The sequence below is a fragment of the Muscardinus avellanarius genome (assembly GCF_963383645.1).
Source record: "Muscardinus avellanarius genome assembly, chromosome: 6".
Classification (NCBI taxonomy): Eukaryota; Metazoa; Chordata; class Mammalia; order Rodentia; family Gliridae; genus Muscardinus; species Muscardinus avellanarius.
The window spans coordinates 63,355,723-63,375,700 of record NC_137791.1 but is presented as its reverse complement, the minus strand read 5'-3'; the positions used below and the strand labels follow the sequence as shown (position 1 = coordinate 63,375,700).

At 39.4% G+C, this 19,978-nt stretch overlaps 1 protein-coding gene across 1 annotated transcript in view; it reads right to left on the bottom strand.

Moving 5' to 3' along the window:
- The window catches only part of FAM13A (family with sequence similarity 13 member A), a gene marked incomplete at both ends in the record, with an annotated part of 316,801 nt that overhangs the window by 57,584 nt on the left and 239,239 nt on the right, over window positions 1-19,978 (bottom strand). The window contains 2 exons of the mRNA XM_080697200.1: window positions 11,188-11,277; window positions 12,415-12,456. Of these exons, the coding sequence (XP_080553326.1) occupies window positions 11,188-11,277; window positions 12,415-12,456 (132 nt within the window). The remainder of the gene's footprint in view (window positions 1-11,187; window positions 11,278-12,414; window positions 12,457-19,978) is intronic.

Sequence of the window (19,978 nt, the reverse complement as noted above, 5' to 3'; positions counted from 1 at the left end):
GAAAATGATAATCAATAGGGCCAGCTTTTCGGTTTTCTAACTCTCTAAATAAGTAAGTGCTTCTCAAACTTTAATGCACATAGGCATCAAGTGGGCCCTGTTTTTAAAATACTTAGTCAATGATTTAGTAGATTTTGGGATAGGGAAGGGGACAGTAAGATCCTGTGAGTTTGTTGTTGTTGTTTTGTAGTGGTGAGGATTAAACGCAGAGACTTACCCATATAGGCAAGTGCTCTGCCATTGAGCTGTATCTCTATCCAGATTCTGCATTTTAAATAAATTTCCCAGGGATTCTAATGCTGTTGGTTTGTAGAAGACAATTTGAGTTGCTAGACTCTAAAATCCTTGCAACCAAAATTCTTTAAAACTTCTACTGGTGAGAAAAATGTATGCTAACTCTAGTGAATAAAAGTTACAATATTCCTTCATAGCTTAAAGGACAAAGAAACTGAGGCATCTAAATCAGTCATGAAACAAGTGATTTCATCAATTTATTTTCGCTAGTATATTTATTTTAGTTCAGATTTATGATAAGCTTATGTTTTATATTCTTAATAGTACTTTGGAATTTCTAGTTTATGTAACTTGTCCATAATTTCATGCTTTTAAACAAATTATGAGAAGAGAATATTTTCCATCAGGAATCAGAGAGGAGACGGTCTGGTCTTGGCTCTGCAGTTAATTGGCTGAAATCATAGATAAGTTATTGGTTAGCTTTGGGTTGGTTTCTTCGAACAGAAAATGAAAGGTTTGGTTAGAGAACTCTGTGGTTTTCATCTAGCTCTAAAGTTTACAACACTATTTCAGATTCAAGTTTATTGCCCTAAACTTTAAATCATTACAAAAGGCTATAACTGTGTATTTAGTTTTATGACAGAATTGGTCAAATTTATGGCTTCTTGGATGCCAAAATCGCTTTGGTTAAGTATCCAACCACCTCCATCATTCCTGTGGGATATGTTTAACAATTCACCAATAACAAGATTTCTAAGAAAATGTAATGATGGCAATAAGCATGGCTTCCATAGCTACAGCCGCTTCATGGAAGAAATTCCAAGACACTGACCAAAAAATTTAAATGATAATGAAATAAGCTAAAGTGAGAGATAACAGTTTGCTTCATCTACATGTAGCTTATTTTTATTCCTGCATACAAATATAAGCATGTTGACTGACTTGCTAAGAAAATGTCTTATGTACTATAAACACAAGTGTGGGAGAGCTCGATTTCTAATATAGATAAAACATGTATCTAAAATGGAAACAAATAGGCTCATGTGCAAATGAAACTCAAATTACATTTCCTTAAGCCACTTATGCTCAGCAATATTAGTTTCTAAAATTTTCATGTGATAAGATACACAGACTCCTGGTTATAAGTGACTTGAATTAGATCTCTTGATTTAAAATAATCACACAATTAAAAAGAAAGAAGTTTAAAATCTACAAAAACCAGATTATCTCTATAAACATGGATTCTATGTGTCCTCTTCCACTGTACGTTCTTTTCTGTGGCATGTAAAATCATGCCTGGGAAATATTCTTTTAATAGAAACCATGAGGTCTAACAGAATTATAATTTCTCTCTAGAATATAACATTTAGACTTCTGGGAAGATGGCAACGGAGAAAAACGGGGCTTATGAGCCCCGCTAACAACCAATCTCTATTACTACAAAATCAGCGCCTTTCATAGTCAGAAAACACCATCAGCAGAGAAACAAAAAATGTAATTACAAAGGACAGAGAAAAAAAGGGCTGGAAAAACGAGACACAGAAAGAAACCAGATCGCAGTGCTGAGGCTGGAGCCGCGGCGCGGAGCGGCAGGCGCCATTTTCCCTTGCTGCACCAGACCCCAGAGAGGAGGGGAACTCAGAATGGAGCTCAGAGCCACAGAGGAGACATGCCGGCCTCACGCCTGAGGATGCGGTAGCAGCGCCTTACTGCCGGCAGCAGCGGCGAGTTCACCGGACGGCACCAGACCAACGCACTCAACAGCCCACCAGGCTCCAGAGAGGAGCGGTGGACAGCGAGCCGAGGTGAGCTGCTGCGGAACAGGCAGGGGGATTTGGCAGATTTTTCGGCATAGGGAGCATCTAAGGCTCCGAGTGGCTGGGCTCAGCATACCCTGTAGGGACTCAGAGCAGAGGGTGTGGCAGCGGCGCCATATTGCCACCGGCGGCAGCAGCAGTGAATTCACCGAGTCCACTACAGCTCCATCGGCGCACTCAACAACAGTGAGTCAAATTGCGGCCCCTAGAGAAGAAATCCCAGTACTGCACTCCCAGGGACTTGACCCAGTGGGGGAATGGCGGTGGCAGAGATATCATACCATAGGAGAATGCCCAACCTGGCACCCCTCCATAGTCTAAAGCAGCCTCATTTGACTCCCTGGGTCTGAGACTCTGCCATACAACCTAATAAAGGAGTAATGGGGACTACTCCTTTCGAAAGTTTGTGCCTTCTCTGGGTTCTTCCCTTGGGTCACTACGACTTCACTTAAGGTGCTCTGGATCTCGAGTCTGTGGTATCTCAGTCCCCACTACTCCTTTACTGGGTTGTATCGCAGAGTCTCAGACCCTGGGAGTCAATTGAGGCTGCTTTAGACCATGGGGGGTGCCAGGTTGGTGTGATATCTCTGCCACCAACACTCCCCCACTGGGTCAAGTCCCTGGGAGTGCAGTACTGGGATTTCTCCCCTAGGGGCCGCAATTTGACTCACTGTTGTTGAGTGTGCAGATGGAGCTGTAGTGGACTCGGTGAATTCGCTGCTGCTGCTGCCGGTGGCAATATGGCGCCGCTGCCACTCTTTCGGCCATGAGGCTGGTGTATTTCTTTTCTGCTTTTGAGCTCCGCTCTGAGTCCCTGCAGGGTGTGCTGAGCCCAGCCTCTGGGAGCTTTAGACACTCCCTATGCCAAAAAATCTGCCGAATCCCACCCAGATGTTCCGCAGTGGCTCACCTCGGTTCGCTGTCCGCTGCTCCTCTCTGGAGCCTGGTGGGCTGTTGAGTGCGTTGTTCTGGTCCTCTATTTTTTAATTTTAAAATATTTGATATTTCTCTCAGTTAGCTGGGTATACAATAACTTTTATTTCTACTTTTTTTCAACTAATATGCCTTCTTCCTTAGAATCCTAGTTTTCAGGTTGGCTTTTCCATTTGTGGCTTTCACTTCTAACATTATTTTTATCATTTTTATCTTTATTCTTTTCTTTTTCATTCTGAAAGGCTTCTCGTTCCTTATCTTCCCATTCTCTTCACATTCTTGACTAGTTTTAATGTCTGCCCTTTACTGCTTCCCACATGGTTTTAAAATCTTTAATACATGCCTATGCTCTCCCCACCTCATTTCAGTTTTTTCATGTCTTTAGTGTTCCATGTCAAAACCTATTCTCCCTTTATAACTTCCTACTTATGTTTTAAAGAGGTTGGTTTCATCCTATGTGTTTCTTGAGAAGATCCTTCTCAAGTTTTCTTCTGAATCATAAAAACAAAAACAAACCAAAATTGTCTGGAATCTGTTTTTATGCTGCGCCTCAGGGTAAACCATTTTTCCTCTTAGTTTGTAATTTCTCTTTGTAAGTTCCAAATTTTGTGTGTGTGTGTGTGTGTGTGTGTGTGTGTGTGTGTGTGTGTGTGTTTAGTGGTTTTTATAACAGGGAACTATCCATCCAAGAAGAGCCAGTATCAATAACTGGAATGAGTGAATTGCTCTTAGCTTATGTCTGTGAACACTTTGCTGTGGGCAAAGGCTCCCTCTTGGTCTTAGTCTTGAAGATCTAGCATATGGTCCTTAGGACAAACTACAAAGCCTATTTATGCAGAGTTGCTGTTTCCAATGTTATGACTAAGCTGGACAATAATTAAAAAATATATAGTTTGATTTTGTACAGTGTAAATTTGAAAGCACACATTAAATCCAATAGTCTTCCTGCTTTTTGTTCGTCCTCAAATGTTTCTGTTAGGTGACTAGCATCCCAGGGGGTCCTTTCTCCTCCCCATTGCTTTGTAAGCTGAGCATTCTAGTCTTTGAATGGATATTGAATAAAGAAGCTGATGGGGTCTCAGCTGAAAATAATACACATCTCAGCTCTGGATGGTTTAGAAAAAAAAGCTTCTTCTCAGTTGGGAAATGCTGCTTGCTTTTCTGGCCTGTGCAGTAGAGAGTGGAAGGAATCCAAATCTGTTTCCGTCCTCCTTCCCTCTCCTTTTGTGGCCATCTATCTTGGTTAGATGTTAGAATACAAAGTCTGCTTCTCTGTCCATCTTTACCTGATGATGTGACCTTTGACATGTGTTTTTTTTTTTATTATTGCTACAGAACTATCTCTAGTTTTTGTCTTTTATGCCCTCCTTAGAATTTAAATGGGAAGCTGGGAGTAGTAATAACAGGCAAAGTAGTCTGCCACCTGTATATAAACTAGAAACTTACATTTTATTAAAATCTTAACTCCCCCCAAAGAGAAACACACAGGGAGGGAGGGAAACCGAGGAATAAGTAGCAAGAGCTCTAGACAGAATGAATACAAAAGTGATTTTCTACAAGTATATTTTTCCTTTGCTTTATCGTATCATATGAAGAGAAGCATTAGAAGTTATATAATCTGTCTTTCTCAGTATAACCTAAACGTATGCTTAGCATTTTCACTTACACTGATAGAATTAAACCCAGAATCTATACCTATAGAGATAGGTATGCAAAGATTCTCAGATATCACGAAGTCATTACTGAGTCCTTTAAAGACTATATGATGATCAGTCATAAAGCTTATAATATTCCTCAGCTATACTGGTGGTTTGGTTCAGCAGTTTTCAGCTAGAGGTGTGCATCAAAATACCTTTTGAAAATATAGACACCTACCAGTTATACTCGAAATTTAGGATCTTTGCAGTGAGATCTAGGCATCTCTAAAGAGTTCTACATACTTCAAACCTATAAGGTGCGTGCGTGTGTGTGTGTGTGTGTGTGTGTGTGTGTGTGTGTGTACACATAAGCATAATGAAATAAGAATTGATAAGGATAGGAACCAATTGGTACTACAAATGTAAAATGGTATAGCTGCTATGTAAAACAGCCTGGAAGTTCCTCAAATAATTAAATATAGAATTACCATATGATCCAGCAATTCTGTTTCTGGGTATATACTCACTGAAAGCAGAGACTTTCCCGACCAGACATGTGGCATCGCATTATTCGTAGTAGCCAAAGGATGAAGCAGTTCTAATGTCCATTGATGGATGATAAACACAATGTTTATATAATGGGTTTATCAGTCAGCCTTAAAAGAGAAGGAACTTCTGACACATGCTACCACAAGAGTGAACCTTGGAGACATTATGCTAAATGAGATAAGTTAGCCACAAAAGGACAAATACTGTATGATTCCACTTATATAAGATACCTGGAGCCGTGGAAATCATAGAAACAAAAGGTAGAACTGTGATTGCCAAGGGCTGTGGTTGGGAAGGGGGAAATGAGGAGTTAGTATTTAATGGGCATAGAGTTCAGTTTCATAAGCTAGAAAGAGTTCTGAGGGTAAATGGTGGTGATGGATGCACAGCAATGAGAATGTCCCTAATGCCACTGTCTATACACTAACACGTTGTTCAAATGGTAAATTTTACATTACATGTGTTGTGTATTTCACCAAAACTTAAAAAAACAATTAAAAATGGTTCAACTGATGAATTTTAGGTTATATTTATTTTACCATAATAAAGAAAGCTAAAAACAATATTGCTCCACAGACAGAGGTAGTGTATAGGCCTCCTCAGCTTAGAAACAGTACCCCAGTCAAAAAAGGCAAGGAAAACACATATTTAGGATAAACAGTTTTTTGTGTCTAAAGATGCCCAAATACGGCCGGGCGTGGTGGCGCACGCTTGTAATCCCCGCGCTTGGGAGGCAGAGACAGGAGGATCGCGCAGGTTCGAAGCCAGCCGCGTGCGCTGGCTTAGGAGACCCTGTTTCCAAATATAAAATATAAAAATAGGTCTGGGAGTATAGCCCGGAGGTAGAAGGGCTTCCAGGAACCCCAGTACCACCAAAAAAAAAAATGCCCAAATACATAGCTGGGTTTTATCATCTTGGTAAAAGCAACCAAGCAGATACTTATTAGTAGATTTGCATATCATCAAATACAGTATCTGGTATGCTCTATCTATCTAAACTCCTGCCTGGTAATGATGGACTTTTACTTCAAAAAGAGGTTATAAAAACATATCTTTTAAAGAAGAAAAGCAAACTATTAAAAATTAAATTACTGGGATACAACAAAAATCATAAATATAAATTCTATTACAAGTCATTTGGAGAGATATTTCTCCCCCAAAAGCCATCTAGAAATGCTTCCTAAAGATATTTTCTTATATCAAGATAAGAGTGGTAGAATATAATTTCCATATCTCATTTAATATCAGAAAGAATTTTTTTTGTGGTACTGGGGATTGAACCCAGGGGTATTCTACCTATAAACTACATCCCAGTCCTATTTTTTACTTTGATAAAGGGTCTTACTAAGTTGTGGAGGGCCCCACTAAGTAGCTGAGGCTGGCTGTGAACCTGCAATCCTCCTGTCTCAGCCCCCCTCCCCAATTACTGGGGTTATATGCGAGCACCACTACACCTGGCTATCAGGTAGAATTTTAATTTGAATTCATTCAAAGTATAAATCTGTATAAAATTCTTTATCCAAATAATTTTTTCTTCAAAATAATTGTTGTTAAGCCAGGCGTGGTGGCTCATGCTTCTAATCCCTGCACTTGTGAGGCAGAGACAGGAGGATCGCGTAGGTTTTAAGCCAGCCTTGCTGGCCTAAGAGACCCTGTTTCCAAATAAAATATAAAATAGGTCTGGAAGTGTAGCCTGCAAGTAGAAGGGCTCCATCCCCAGTACCACCAAAAAAAAAAATTGTTGTTAACAGACTTTTATAAGGTTTATGGGGCTTAGGTTCTAACAATTAAAAGTGAAAATTCTAAAGAATGAGCTTATATGCCTAATAGCTAACTTAAATATTAATTTATCTGAAGTGTTTTTCCAGGAGGTTAGAAGGCAGATGAAACATTGAAATAGACCCTAAGCAATTCTATGTCTGCTAAAATAATTTAGCTTCAGTTGGTACTATGTTAAAACTTGGGCTGAAACTTCAAAAAGATGGTCAACTCTACGTTCTGATGGTGCATCAGGTAAGAACAGGGAAATGAGGAAGAACAGCGTCCTCGCTAGAAGACAGGTGTTCGGTTAGTGTACCAGAAGCAAGTGTTTAGAAGCCAGGTGAGTTGGTAAAAGCCCAGTAGATAAGACTGGTTGTAGGTATATGGCCCTTCAAGAATGTATTTTTAAAAATTTTATTTATTGGTGCATTGTAGTCATACATCTTAATTGAATAAGACTTGTGGAGACATACATGCACACATCACCCCATTAGCCCTTACCTGATCCCCACCCCATTCCCTCCCCATCCCTCCTTGGCTTAGTGATTGACTTCAAGAATGTATCTGAAATAGTAAGTATAGGTTCTAGGACTCTAAAAGCTATATGTATAATCCAGAAATTTGCAAAGAGAGACTTTATCAAATGATGGGATGGGATGAAGATGGGATCTGACCCTGGTCATCGAGCCTGATGGTAGTATAGGTGAGGTGGGAACAGGGGGCGGTAAAGAGAAATAAAGCTGGAGATGAAGACCCGCCAGGCTTGTGGAATGCAACCCCAGAAGTCAAACCCCATGTGTGCAGACACTTAAGACTCAGACAGCAAATGGAAGCAAAACTAGCAACAGATCCCGGCCAGACCTGACTGGATGCCAGGCAAAAGAATGCAGATACAGACGTAGCGTGGCCTGGAGGAACCAAGAGCAGGCTGCTCTGATGCTAACTGAACAGCTGGGGTAAAGGCTCCTGCTTTTGGATTCCAGCCTAGAATATGAAAGAGAGCAGGGTATGAAGCCCCTTGCCAAGAATGTTCTTCACCTTGAGTGTGCAGGTGCACGCTTGATTTGCTGCAATTGGTACAGGTGTCCTTCTCTTCATTCTCCTAATGATTCCCACAGGGTTGGTTGATCCCTACGGAACAACCCGGAGAACAATGACACCTACTGTTGGAACAACTGCAACTGCAATAAGCTTGACACAGGATGGTGGCAGGTATTGATTGATTGGGACCTACGATGTCCTTCCTTTTCAGAGAAAGACAAATAGCTCTCAGTTGAGAGAGGTTAGGCAAAAGAAGAACTGCAATTAGAAAAGACAGACTTATCACAGAAGATATTTGATTTAAAATAAATACATGTGTGCTTATCTATAAAAGCCCTACCTTTTTACAAGAAAGGACTGAAGGCAACTGAAATGTATAGTAGACCAACACGTTGTTCAGCCATGACTGTTAAAAGAGAATGTCAAGTTATAGAAACTGATTCTCCCAGGTGATAAACATTTGATAAAAGGTAACAATTGATCCCAGTGTGGTGGCGCACACTTGTAATTCCAGCATTCAGGAGGTAGAGACCAGAGGATCTTGGTTTGTGGATCTTGGTTCGTGGACAGCCTCAGCTACTTAGTGAGGCCCCTTGCAACTCAGTGAGACCCTGTTTCAAAAACAAAGAATAAAAACTTAGGGCTGGGGGTGTAGCTCAGAGGTAGAATGCCCCTGGGTTCCACTCCCAGTACCGCAAGAAGCAAAAAGAAAAAAAAAAGAAAAAAAAAGAAAAAAAAACCCCCAAAAACGTAATGACTGAAGTGGTCTCTCGGGTTCCCTCTTCCTGCACAGCAAGGACGAGGGTCTTCCTCTCCATCTCCACCCCTCCCCAGTCACCAACTCTACTCTTATCCACTCCACTAGGGGCCCTGTTTGATCTCTATGGATCATCAACTTTACTTCTTCTGAGAGTATAGGCCTGCTTTGCTCTTCTCTCTGTTCTGATCTGTTTCCCCTGAAGACTGCCCTCTCGGACTTGTAGCCACAAAGTTTTCTATCTCATTCTGATCTTCCAGAACTAACCACCAAACTGAATATCCCACTATTGACTCCCATCCATCTCGATCCTGCCTGGCTGGCTATTTCTGGTGAGTACCCACCTCAGATGTGTCTCATTTCTTAACTGGGTCTTTCTTTCCCTTGAAAAAATACCCGATCAATCAACATTATCAAAATACAATATGTAACACTGAGTATTCTTAGGACAGTTTGCAATCACCAATCACTCATTGCTTTCTAAAGACAAATCATATAGCAGGCATGGTAGCGCATATTTATAATATCAGTATAAGGCAGATTGAGACAGGAGGACCACTGGTTTGAGGCCAGCCTCAGCAATTTCGCCAAGCCCTCATCAACACAGTGAACCTAAAATAAAAATAAAAATAATATAGGGCTAGGGATTTAGCTCCGAGATAGAATGCCCCTGGGTTCAATCCCCAGTACCAAAACAAAACAAAGACAAATAATATCATTCTGAATTTAAAAGAGCCAATGAAGTTTCATATGTTAAAAACTCATTAAGGAATTCAAGAGTCTTGCAATAGTTCCCTTTCTGAACATTGCATCAAAGGATTCCTAATTAATAAAGTGGGAGGAAAAGAAAGATGACAGGGAAGCTATAGAAATATATGCAAATATAACAAAATGTGCACTAATTTATAAATTATCAGGTGACATGTCATGTTTCTGGTCTAAAAACCCTAAAAACTTAATCATAATTAACAATCATGTTTTCTTTCTTCTACTTAAATACTATATGCTAGACTAACCCGAGAAAAGCCTATCTCAAGCCAGCCATGCAAATAATTAAAAAACAAAAAGGCTCATGTTTCATTAGTAAATTCTCTCTTCTTCATGTCAAATGGATAATAAAAAAAGTTAATTAACTTGTACCAAACCAATTTTTACATAATTTCTAAGACAATCATATAATGTTACTCAGAAAAAAACCTACTTTAATTTCTTTTTTTGGGGGGGGTGGTACTGGGGTTCCCGGAAACCGTTCTACCTCTGGGCTACACTCCCAGACACGTATTTTTTATATTTTTATTTGGAAACGGGGGTCTCTTAAGCCAGCGAGGCTGGCTTTGAACCTGCATGATCTTCCTGTCTCTGCTTCCCAAGCATGGGGATTACAAGCGTGTGCCACCATGCCCGGCCTAAATTTTTTGATTAAAGGCTAACTAATTATTATTTTTGCATTTATGAAATAACTTAAACTTTCCATCATATGAAAAGAATGCCTGCTGGTAACTCTTCCTTTTCCTACTGTAAATGTGAACTAGTAGGCATGTTCATTCTCTTTCCTAATTCTGTCAAATTTTAGATTTTATGACAAGATTGAGGTCAAATAGCTTCTATTGAAAGCTCAGTAACTATATTATTTTCTTTTATTCTACTTTCTTTAACATTCATTTAGCAAGTGCAGAATTATAGGCCAGGTAATTACAAAAATTTTCACACTATAAAACACTATTATATGTCATTGAAGACTCTAGACTAATAAATTCATTTTCCATTTACTTTAAAGATAGTTAAAATAAAATAAAATTCAATACTACATGCAACAAAGATTGATGTTACCCAAAGTAATGAAAAGAAAACATTCAAGATGGGCATGGTGGTGCACATTTATACTTGAGAGGCCGAGATAGGAGGGTTGCAGGTTCAAGGCCAGCTTGGGCAACTTAGTAAGGTCCTCTGCAACTTAGTGAGACCCTGTTTCCAAAAAAAAAAAAAAAAAAAAAGTAAAATAGAGCTAGGGGTGTAGCTCAGAGGCAGAATTCCCCTCTGTGAGTTTAATTCCCCTCTGTGAGTTTAATCCACAGTTCCACAAAAAGAAATAAAAGTAAAAAAGAGAAGACATTCAGAGGAAGGGTTCCCATTATGATGGCACAATCCAGTGCTGTAGTTTCCTATACTGTGTAAAAATTAATTTCCACTAATAGGTAAAATCATTTGAATTTACCATGTATATTTACACAATGAATACCAGAGTCACTATGTAATTAGCAATAACATCCTCACGTGCTCACAGTAATTGCATAGTTGAGATAACCTATGAACCAGAATATGCTGATTTGGTTGTCAGAAAACCAGGATAAAAAAAAACGGACCACCATGTTGTCTCAAACAGAAACCTCAAGTATTCCCTCTCTAGCCACAAAACCATTATGCAATATGCGTAGGTCATGAAAGCGCTAAACACTACCAAGAGCAGTCACTCGGCTCTGCCTGACGTCTATGACGCATTTCTGAACTATTGGTGGTAGAATTACAATTAAATCTCACTTGGCGACTGCTGCAAAAAAAAAATAAAAATTAGAGTCAAAATAAGTTAATAAACAAATTGGGTAACACATATTCTGATAACTCCTTAAACAATAGTCTTCAAAACAAAAAATTTCAACATCTTTAATTTACATAGTATTATGATTTTCAAACATATTTTCTAAGCCTTTGCAGTTGGTAGGTAGATCAGAAAGAAGTAGAACAAGGAAAACATGGTTCTAGGTTATACTGCAGTGATGGTCCACCAAGAACGCCACATCAGCATAGCAGGCATCCAGCCACCGGAGAGAGGTGACCTTGTCTGGCACCTACATTGAATTCTGTTAGCTGACTGGATTTAACAGTTCTTATTCTGGCCTTCTAAACTTTAAAAGATAATTCTGAACTTTATAAATATTCTGGATACTTATAGCTTCTTACTCCACCCCTACACAGAAAAGAAGCTAATAAGACCCAAGACATCTTCAGCAAGTGGTCTTTGAGCTTGCCCTTCCCTCTCCCACTTGTATCCACCCTTCCTTCCTTCCTTCCTTCCTTCCTTCCTTCCTTCCTTCCTTCCTTCCTTCCTTCCAGATGGAACTCAGAGCCTTCTATATGCTAGGCACTCTATTACTGAGCTACATCCCCAGCCAGATTTTTTTTTTTTTTTTTTTTTTTTTTTGTGGTGGTACTGGGGTTCCTGGAAGCCCTTCTACCTCCGGGCTATACTCCCAGACCTATTTTATAATTTTGTTTGGAAACAGGGTCTCTTAAGCCAGTGCGGCTGGCTTTGAACCTGCGATCCTCCTGTCTCCGCCTCCCAAGCGCGGGGATTACAAGCGTGCGCCACCACGCCCGGCCCCCAGCCAGATTTTTAATTTATGTTTCAACCTAATCATTAGGCAATTTTTAAAATTAAAATGTCCACCCTTGACATTTCTGAATTTAGAACAAAGTTTCTAATTTTAGTCCTTTCAACTGTTTGAACAAAGATTCCTTAAATCAAAGAGGGAATAAATATAGTATGAAGAGAATGGCAGGGGCTACAGCGAGCTCAGTTTGGCCCTGGGGTAGAGCATTCTAGAGGAAAGTACTAAAATGAGCACATAAACCCAAGGTGCCTGAACCCTCCTCCATGCCTGTAGTAGACCAGTAAAAAATCAAATACCTCAAGTAGAAAGATGACAAAGGTCTTTCATCTTCCTGCAAACTAAAAGGAAAATAAATTTTTAAGTGAATGTAACATTTGTTAATAGAGCATGTTAATTTTACTAAAACTGTTCTACCTGTGACAAATTTCCTTTTGCGGCTCTAGTGCTACTCTGGGGTGGGGGGGAGAGTTAGTAAACACACTGTCCCACAAACCCAGCCAAGGTTAACTACTTCTTCAAGGCAGGCCCTGGAGTGCGGTTTCTTTCCAGATGAGCCTCAGGCAAAAGTAACCCCCATCACACTTTCAAGAGGAAGCTTTTTACTACCTAATTCTACAAGCCCAATTCAAGTACTTGTATATTACAGCAAACCCTTGAAATGATTACAGCTACAATTATCTCAACAAAGTTAATTGTAGCTCATTAATATGAGGATGCGCAGAAGAAAGAGCCAATAAAATACTACAGTTAGGCATAAGTTATTTCCAGAACAGTTCCCCAGCAATGAAGAGTGTATCTCCATGAATGTAACACTCATGCTCTTTTTTTTTTGTGTAGGTGTTCTACCAAGTATTAACTACTGTGAAGATTAGAAAAGGATGGAAGGCAATAGCAAACACAGTTTAAGTTCCTCTAACAAGACAGAAGCAATAAGAAGCTGAATATAAAAGCCATTTAACTTTTTTTTTTTTGCAACATTAGAGATTGAGCCCAGAGCCAATCTACCACCAAGCTACATTTCCAGCCCCATTTTTTTAATTCTTTATTTTGAAACAGGGTCTCACTAAGTTTTGGAGGGCCTTACTAAGTAGCTGAGGCTGGCCATGAACCGTGATCCTACTGTCTCAGCCTCCCAAATACTGGATTACAACTATGTGCCACCATGCCCAGCTGCCATTTAACTTTTAAAAATATATAACATATGCCATAATTATTTTTCTTTTCCTTACAATGTTTTTTTTTAAAATAAATGATCTCAAAGCATAAAGTGAGTCACTCCTCTGTTTATTGATTTTCTTAAGTATCACTGATAAAAAGAGGCCATTTGCTTCAACTGGTCATATCAAGCTGGCAGTCAATAATATCTTCCTATAGAGTAAGAAGATACAAAACAATGGCTTATAACACACACACACACACACACACACACACACACACATGCACAGACACATCTGTCTTGGGAGATGAAAATGTTTAATATTCTAGCTGGAATATGACACATAAAATATGGCATATTCCTTTTCATTCTCTCATGATTTGAGTTCATAATTTCAACCTTGCTCAACTGTTATAAATGTCAAAGACACTGTTTGTAATTTAATTGTGCTACTTCTTCCCATGTGAAGGGCAAGTGATGGGCAGGCTTTCTGGTGGACTCTGAGGTGAGTGGGTCCAGTGCCAAGCTTGTAGAGTTAGGTCACAGAGTTTGAGTTAGAGGCAACGCATCTGGGGAACGGCCAGGCCTCCCAGGCGGAATCCACCTGGAGCAGCGCTCTCAGGAGGAGAACACACCGCACTAACCTGACATAAGTAGCTTGCATCTTTAGCTTCAAACTATTCCTAGAAAACACTTAACAAGATAATTATAAAAATTAAGAACAGGTCTATTTCTTAATCAAAAAGTACTAATTATGACCGACACCATGCCAAAAAAAGGAGCTACACCTAAAAGCTTATAAAGATTTTATGCTGTTAGAGGAAAATTGCCTCCAGGTATAATAAAATGGGGCTGTAATACTTTCTTTGCCCAAACAGATTATTTTTCTATTTCTCTTCCCCCCAACTTTTTGTTAATTTGCTACTGCAGACTGAACCCAGGGGCATTCTATCTTTGAGCCACACTCCCAGTCCTTTTTTTTTTTTTAATTTTGAAATAGGGTCTTGCTAAGTTGCAGAGGCCCTTGCAAAGTTGCTGAGGCTGGCCTTGAACCTGTGATCTTCCTGTCTCAGCCTCCAAAGTACTGGGATTACAGGTGGCCTCCAGAACAGAATCATAATGCTAACATGTAACAAATCTGAGTAAAAAGTAACATGCTCATCTTACATGCTATATTAAATATTGTTAGCAATATGCTTTATTTTTTGTAAGAAGTGCTTCTGGGAGGGGATTTAGGTGGCTCAGGGCTTTGAGCACAGCTGTTCGTGTGCTGTGGCTAATTTTCTGTGGGTGCGTGTTCAATTTCTTCCTAGTAGACAGAGTCAGCCCTTTCTTCCTGTGTACCTTCCCTCCCTCACACACTTATTCATTAGGATTGAGGGCTGAGTATTACTCATGGCCCTTGTTATTCATCTCATTTAGATCCTTGCAAAAATCCTCCCTGTGCTTGCCCCTCATTTTGTCTCTTATTTGGAGGAGAAAAGTGGAATCAGAGAAGGTGTCTAACTCATCCCAGCCACACAGCCAGTGACATGTAAATGCTGGTATCACACATGAGTCCTGTGGTTGTATGTTGTCATCTCCTCAAATTTAACCTATCAGAATATAGTGTGATGACAAGGTTACTCAGTAGCCGGTCTGTATTCCAACAGCTCTCCACAAAGGGATGGGATTTACCATGCATCTTATGCCAGCAACTCTACATCCTTGGTCAAATCCACTCACAACACATTATGCCTGACAGCACCTGTAAGGTGATTATCGAACTGTGCTGCTGGTATATCAAGAATGTCTTGATAAGCCAGGAGTGGTGGCACACGCTTGTAATCCCTGCGCTTGAGAGGCTAAGACAGGAGGATCGCACAGGTTTGAAGCCAGCCTCAGCTACTCAGTGAGGCTCTCAGCAACTTAGTGAAGTCCTGTTTCCAAATAAAATATAAAAAACAGGTCTGGGAGTATAGCCCCGGGGTAGAAAGCCCCTGGGTTCCACCCCCAGTAGCACTAAAAAAAAAAAAAAAAAAAAAAGTCTTGATAGAAACATAAAGTTTTAATCAGTCTATATTTAAGGCTGTATTTGAACAATGTGCCTCTGTAAATGAAACAAAATAAGAAATTCTGAATTTGAACATGTCCTTGAATTGTGACCAAATTTAAGTATTCTAAAAGAATTTTACATAAAATGAAACAGACTCCATTATATTTAGTCAATAGCATTCAAGTAGCAATCCACACATAGTACCCAAGGAGAGAAATAATTTAAAAAGAAAATGAGAGTAAATAAATCAATCTTGATAGGTAATTATCATATTTCTCCTTTTGCTTTAATGGAAGTACCCATGTCTAGGACTTAGAAATTTAATCTTAGCCAGGCGTGGTAGCACACGCTTATAATCCCAGCATTTGGGAGGCTGAGGTCTGAGGATCATGGTTCGCGGACAGCCTCATCTATTTAGTGAGGCTCTCCGCAACTTAGTGAGACCCTATTTCAAAATAAAGAATAAAAAATAGGGCAGTGGGTGTAGCTTGGAGGTCGAATGCCCCTGGGTTCCATCCCCAGATCCGCAGAAAAAGAAAGAAAGAAAGAAAGAAAGAAAGAAAGAAAGAAAGAAAGAAAGAAAGAAATTTAATCTTGACAAAGGTATAAATTCTGAAACAATCAAAGCATTGATTTTTCAATTGTTCAATTTTTAAAATCAATTTACTGTGTTATTTTTAAGGCAATTTTAAGAAAAAAATTGCCAGTGACAATTCTGCCTAATAAAATTGAGAAAATAAACTTCCCCAGAAAATGTGCAAATGACAATGCAAAACTTTTTAAAAGATCAACACTTCTACTCACCTGTGCAAAATAGATATTATACTTTGATTCTAGGTCCCTGAACATCTATTTATATAGGCTATTTTTGCCTGTTTCCAGTTTTATGTCAAGCTCAGTCATGTCTGATCATAGTAAATGATTTTAACTAAATTCTAAGTTAAGGATAATTTGTCAGGTTTTTCTCTCTTTTGCCTAAACTCTAAATTTAGAACTAAATCTGACTTACATTTAAAATTTAAAAATAAGCTTATGTTTTGTGAAGACAGAAGTGTACATCGTGAAATTACACTGTTGACAAACGATTTGGAACTCATTTGACTTCCTCCTTGGTGACCCATGTTGATTCCATTTTCAGTTATTTCCTATTTGCCGAATCTGGATAAAAGCCAAGTTTAGTTTGCTTTCTTTAAATTCAAACATACACTTAGGGATGTAGGCAATTGCTTCATCTATGTCACACAGTTATGTATTTAACTCCCTCAGATATATGTATTACATTCTCTCAAAAGAATTGCTTAAGGGAAGGACATTTATCATACAGACTCAAATAATCCTCCAAATATAAGACGCTACAATTGAGAACCTTAATAACTTGGATATTAGGGTTTTAGCAATGAGAGTCCTCTAACTTAACTTTTTTGTGGGTCAACATCGATAAATGCATATGAATTAAGGGACACTGAGACTTACAGTCTCTTCATGAGCTGCAGTAATTTCTAAGCTGAAGCCACAGAATGCAATGCCGGTCAATCTAATTAGATAGTGAGCTCGTTGAAATCATGAAAAGCATGAGGTTTTATGTCTAAGAAAAACCAAATACTGTTGGGAGAATTCCCAGGGTGAGGTATTCAGAATAGGCCTTCATCATTAGAGCAGACCACCATTCCCTTCCATTTCCTTTCCAATTGTCCTTCTAAGCGGTCAAATTAGTTCAACTTTCTAATCAGTTAATGTGGCTGGCTACCAAAAAATTAACATAGATTGCATATTTTCCTATACACTTTAGATACATTTTCAATTGGTTCAAGATGGAAGAAATAGCGTGTAGGCATTTCTAAAGTATTGAAAATGTATAGTAACATAAGTAAGGGCTAAGGATTAGGTTCTTGTCCTTGAAGAAATAAGGAAAAACAACTATAGGGGCTTAAAAAACAAAAACAAAAAACCAAAAAAAAAAAAAAAAACAAAAAAAAAACAACGAGCAAAAGAGAGGACGTGAGGAACAAATGAAAGTCTGGTATTAAGTAAGTATCTTTTCCTGTGGTACATACAGAATGTGCGAAAGGGAGGAATTTTCTTAGAGCTTTGATGGGGAAGTGAAGTTAGCACATTTTCCTTCCTTTTCCTTCCTTCTTCTCAAAACATTAAGTGCCACTCTTGCTTACTTGAGTGTTTTCTGTTCATTCAGTTAGTTGCAGGCACTAACCATGCCCCACACCAACTGCAGAGGGGGGAAGCCGCCAGTGTTCTGCGTCTTAGGTTTTTGCTGAGACCCCATTCAGAAACATGAACAAAAACAGCAAGGAAAACACTCAAAAACTAAAAGAGAAGAAACTCACTATTCTTCTTTTTTGGAAAACCAATGCAAAGGTGTCAGAGACATAGCTAAATTTTTGTGGCTGTAATTCTGGAGTTTTTCTTTTTATAATTCTTTATTTTTTTTGGGGGGGAGAGTCCAAGCAGCTTCATCTACAATTTTGTTTTCTCACTTCTTTACTAAGAATGTGACACTTAGCCAGCAGAAATGCAAATTACCACTGCTCAAGAGTAAATAAATTTTCTTGACCAAAGGATAAACTCAAAGAGCTGCAGCTGTTAATATTCACAGGGCATGAATTTAGCCAATGCTAAAAGGTATTATTTGGAGGTGGTGGTAACAGACAAAAGACTTTCAAAGATTAAGATTTTTTTTATTCCATTAAAATGAGAAAATATTTCCACTATTTTTGACTGTTTAGTAATTTGAAATAGGTTCTTATGAGCTGGGTGTGGTGGTGCATGCGTATTCCTAGTACTTGGGAGGCTGAGAGAGGAGGATCACAGCCTCAGCAACTTAGTGAAATTCTGTTTTGAAATAAAAATAACAAAATAGAGCTGGGAATGTAGATCAGTGGTAGAATATCTCTGGGTTCAATTCCTCGTACTCCCTTCCCAAAATTAAACATGTTATTGGTTGATTTGTATTGCCCCCAAAATATACACTGCAGTTCAAATCCCCTGTACTTCAGAATTTGACTTAACTTCAAAACCTTATCTTTATAGAGGTGATTGGGTTAAAATTAGGTCATTAAGCCCTAGTTAAATGTGATTGGTTGATTAAAAATTTGGACACAAAGAGAGACCTGCAAAGAGGCCTCTGGGAGCTACCTGCAGCCACTGGAGAGAGGATGGGATATATCAACTCCCCAGCCTTTCAGAGGGAGAGCAGCCCTGTTGACGCCTGGATACATTCCTGTGGCTCCAAGTCACCAGGTTTGTAGTATTTTGTCATACCAGCCCTAGCAAATGAATACATCTGCTAAAAAGTTTTCTACATTTTTTTCGAAATTCAGAAATAGGAACCTGCCTAATAAAGATGTCTCCATCTCACAAAAGGGTTGTGCTCTGAAAGTTCATTTTCATGAACACCAAGCTTAGAATTCATTTCCTATACTGATACAGGAATCTGACTTCATTTCTACTCGACACCCCACCTGACCTCTCACTCAAATCTACTTTCATAAGCATCCAATCACAAAAACTCTGATTGATGATTCAGTTTGGACCCTATTTTCTATCATGCCATAAAATGGCTACAGGCTTTATAAAATTATTCTTATTCTGCTTGGATATTTTATATTTTGCTATATTCTATATACATAAAATTATGTCAAATACTGCTAAATTGGCTTCATGGCCACCAACAAACAAGTCTTGGCCTACAGGTAAGGAATAGTGTTCTAAGACATTATGCTGAATATACATCCCCCTGCCTTGACTGCTGCTGATACACACTCAGTAAGCTGTTGGATTAAGATCTTTATTCTTGGCTGAGCATTGTGGCGCACGCTTGTAGTCCCAGCATTCAGGAGGCTGAGACAGGAGGATCATGGTTCGCACACAGCCTCAGCTACTACTTATTGAGGCCCTTTGCAACTCAGTGAGACCCTGTTTCAAAATAAAGAATAAAAAATAGGGCTGAGGGTGTAGCTCGGAGGTAGAATTTGCCTGGGTTCCATCCCCAGTACTGCAAAAACCAACCAACCAACCAACCAACCAAACCAAACCAAACCAAACAAAAAAACTCTTCTAGAACTCATTGCCAGCATTAGCCCTGAGCCCAAAGGAGAAGACCAGATATGCCGGGACTGAACATGATGACACAATTCTGAAGGCCAAGGGGAACTCGGTGTGACTCAGTCTCCTAAATCCTCCCTCCTGGTCGCAGTGGGAGAGGGCAAAGAGAATGTAACACAGAGGGGGGAGGAGACCCTTTGGCACACGTGGACTCCTTGAGCTCCTCCTTAGGTTATGACCATGGCATTCTTTTTCACCTGTACTGTCCTCTGGAGTCACAGAACTATTTTCCTTGGGGAGAACTAAGGCTCCATCTCATGGTATTTCAATTTCTCCCACACCCCCTGCTAGTTCCAGGTCTTGATGCTCATCTGATTCACAGCTTGCAATGTCTAAAAGCCTGGATGGTGGAGGTGAAACTTTGCCATTTCTCTTGCACCCCACACTGTAGCTAGAAGGTAGAAAGTAAACACGGGTGCCTGCTGGCTGACACTGCACTTCTCTGGGGATCCTGGGCTGAGACACGTTTAGAAGTCACAGGACAGAACCCTCAGATACGTTCTAACTACGGCACATCAACAAGCCAGCTGTTCTTGTTAAAGAAGTTTAT